Source organism: Priapulus caudatus, unplaced genomic scaffold (assembly GCF_000485595.1).
Source record: "Priapulus caudatus unplaced genomic scaffold, Priapulus_caudatus-5.0.1 Scaffold1482, whole genome shotgun sequence".
Lineage (NCBI taxonomy): Eukaryota > Metazoa > Priapulida > Priapulimorpha > Priapulimorphida > Priapulidae > Priapulus > Priapulus caudatus.
In genome coordinates this window covers 31,692-33,857 of record NW_014578543.1, presented here as the reverse complement: position 1 = coordinate 33,857, position 2,166 = coordinate 31,692, and the positions used below count along the sequence as shown (strand labels likewise).

At 52.0% G+C, this 2,166-nt stretch overlaps 1 protein-coding gene across 1 annotated transcript in view; it reads right to left on the bottom strand.

Moving 5' to 3' along the window:
* LOC106816774 (pituitary homeobox x-like) overlaps positions 1-2,015 on the bottom strand; it is a gene marked incomplete at its 5' end in the record, with an annotated part of 6,140 nt that extends 4,125 nt beyond the window's left edge. Inside the window, one exon of the mRNA XM_014821399.1 lies at positions 1,854-2,015. Within this exon, the coding sequence (XP_014676885.1) occupies positions 1,854-2,015 (162 nt within the window). The remainder of the gene's footprint in view (positions 1-1,853) is intronic.
* Between the last annotated feature and the right edge of the window lie 151 nt (positions 2,016-2,166).

Sequence of the window (2,166 nt, the reverse complement as noted above, 5' to 3'; positions counted from 1 at the left end):
TCTCTCTCTCTCTCTCTCTCTCTCTCTCTCTCTCTCTCTCTCTCTCTCTCTCTCTCTCTTTCTCTCTCTCTCTCGCTCTCCCTCCTTGTCGCCGTATAATTACTACAGTTTTCGCTACGCTTCAGAACTTTCCGCCATCGCCACCATCATCGCCGCCGCCATCGTAACTGTCGCCACTGTTACCGCGTTCCTCAGCATCCCGCTCAACCCCGCCGCGGCGTTCAGCTGAAAAACGCCTGCTTGCGTGTATGCCGCTTGCTGCCGCCGCACATGCCGCCGCGGGGTTGGTGCGGGGTTCGGTGAGCGTACGAATATCTGCTGCTGATCTATATTCTCACTTCGTTAGCACACTTTCCCGCATGTTCTCCTCCTCCTCCTCCTCTTCTTCTCCTCTCCTCTTCCACTCCCTCTCTTCCTCCACTGCCTCTCCTCCTTCTCCTCCTCCTCTCCTCCTCCTCTTCCACTCCCTCTCCGCCTCCACTGCCTCTCCTCCTCCTCCTCCTCCTTCTCCTCTCCTCCTCTCCTCCTCTCCTCCTCCACTGCCTCTCCTCCTCCTTCTCCTCCTCCTCTCCTCCTTTCCTACTCTCCTCCTCTCCTCTTCTCCTCCTTCACTCCCTCTCCTCCTTCTACCTATCCCTCTTCCTACCTTGCCATCCCATAAACCGGCGCACCCCAGCCCTTTCCAAAGCTTCCAACATGCACACTTCTTCTTCTAACCTTCCCTGCAGCCCTAGACCGCCGCACACCAGCTTCCTCTTGCTCTCCCTCCCATAGCGTCATGCCTCCACCCCTTCCTAAAGCTTCCCCAATACCTCTCCTCTTCTCCTCTCCTCAAAGGCTTCCCCACACCTCTCCTCCTCCCCTCTCCTCAAAGGCTTCCCCCACACTTCTTCCCCAACCCTCCCGTAGTATCTTGCCTCCACCCCACCAGGCACACGCGCGCAAGCAGCCCTTTCCAAAGCTTCTCCCGCACCTTTCCTCTTGCACTCCCCTCCCCCAAAACTGCCGCACCCTCCCGAAGCTTCCCCTACTTCTCCTCCTACCCTCCCGTAGCGTCTTGCCTGCACCCACCAGCCACACGCGCGCGAGCAGCCCTTCCCAAAGCTTCCCACACGCACACTTTTCTTCCTATCCTCCCCTAAACCGCCGCACCCCCAGCACTTCCCCAAGCTTCCCCTACATCTCCTCCTACCCTCCCGTAGCGTCTTGCCTGCACCCCACCAGGCACGCGCACGCGCGCGCATGTGTGCGGTAGTAAGATGCATTACGTGCTGCGGGAATTTTGCACTATTCGGTAAACAGTGAATATGGATAATGAGTCAATATAGTGGGGGGAGAAGGGGGGAGGGGGAGGTGCCGACGGTTGCTATACCTGCGCTGCTAAGGTGGCGGCGGCGACGGCAGACGGCCAGACTGGCGCCTCACTGATCCGAGCGGCGGCCCTGTGAGCTATTGTAGTTTGTTACTAGTGCTTGTTGTTTTCCGCTAAAAAGGGGATCTTATGTGAAAATTCTTTCATATTCATTATATTCATCATGTTATATTACTCCTATATATTGTAAAGTTTTATTTGAACGTACAAGAGAAGATCGCAATTTGTTAACGTGTTTTAACGTCGTTAAATATTGGGTTAACAATTTCTTATTAAAAGTCTTGTTTAAAATATTTCGGGTGCACAGGAGAAGGTGGTAATGGTGTTTTTTTCTTCGTTTTAATTTTTGTGCGCCTACTTGTTTAATTTTCAATTATTTTAAATTTATGATTGTGTTTTTGCGATTGCAACACACATAAACACAGAAATATCCCTCCCCCCCCCCAACACACACACATACGTCTAGTTCTAGGATCTATACCTTCGTTGCCCAGTTATTCATGTTGTAGCCGGAGTAGCTGGAGTAGAGACCATCGTCAAACGGCTGCATCAAGCCGTTAAAGTTCGTGCCGAAACCATTCTTAAAGTCGGTTGCGTTCCTCTCCCGCTTCCGCCATTTTGCTCTCCTGTTTTTGAACCAAACCTGCAAAAATTGTAAAAAAAGATGCGTTTTTAAGTATCCTTTAGCCGGGAAACAAACATATGTACAAAATGTGTGTGTGTGTGTGTGTGTGTGTGTGTGTGTGTGTGTGTGTGTGTGTGTGTGTGTGTGTGTGTGTGTGTGTGTGTGTGTG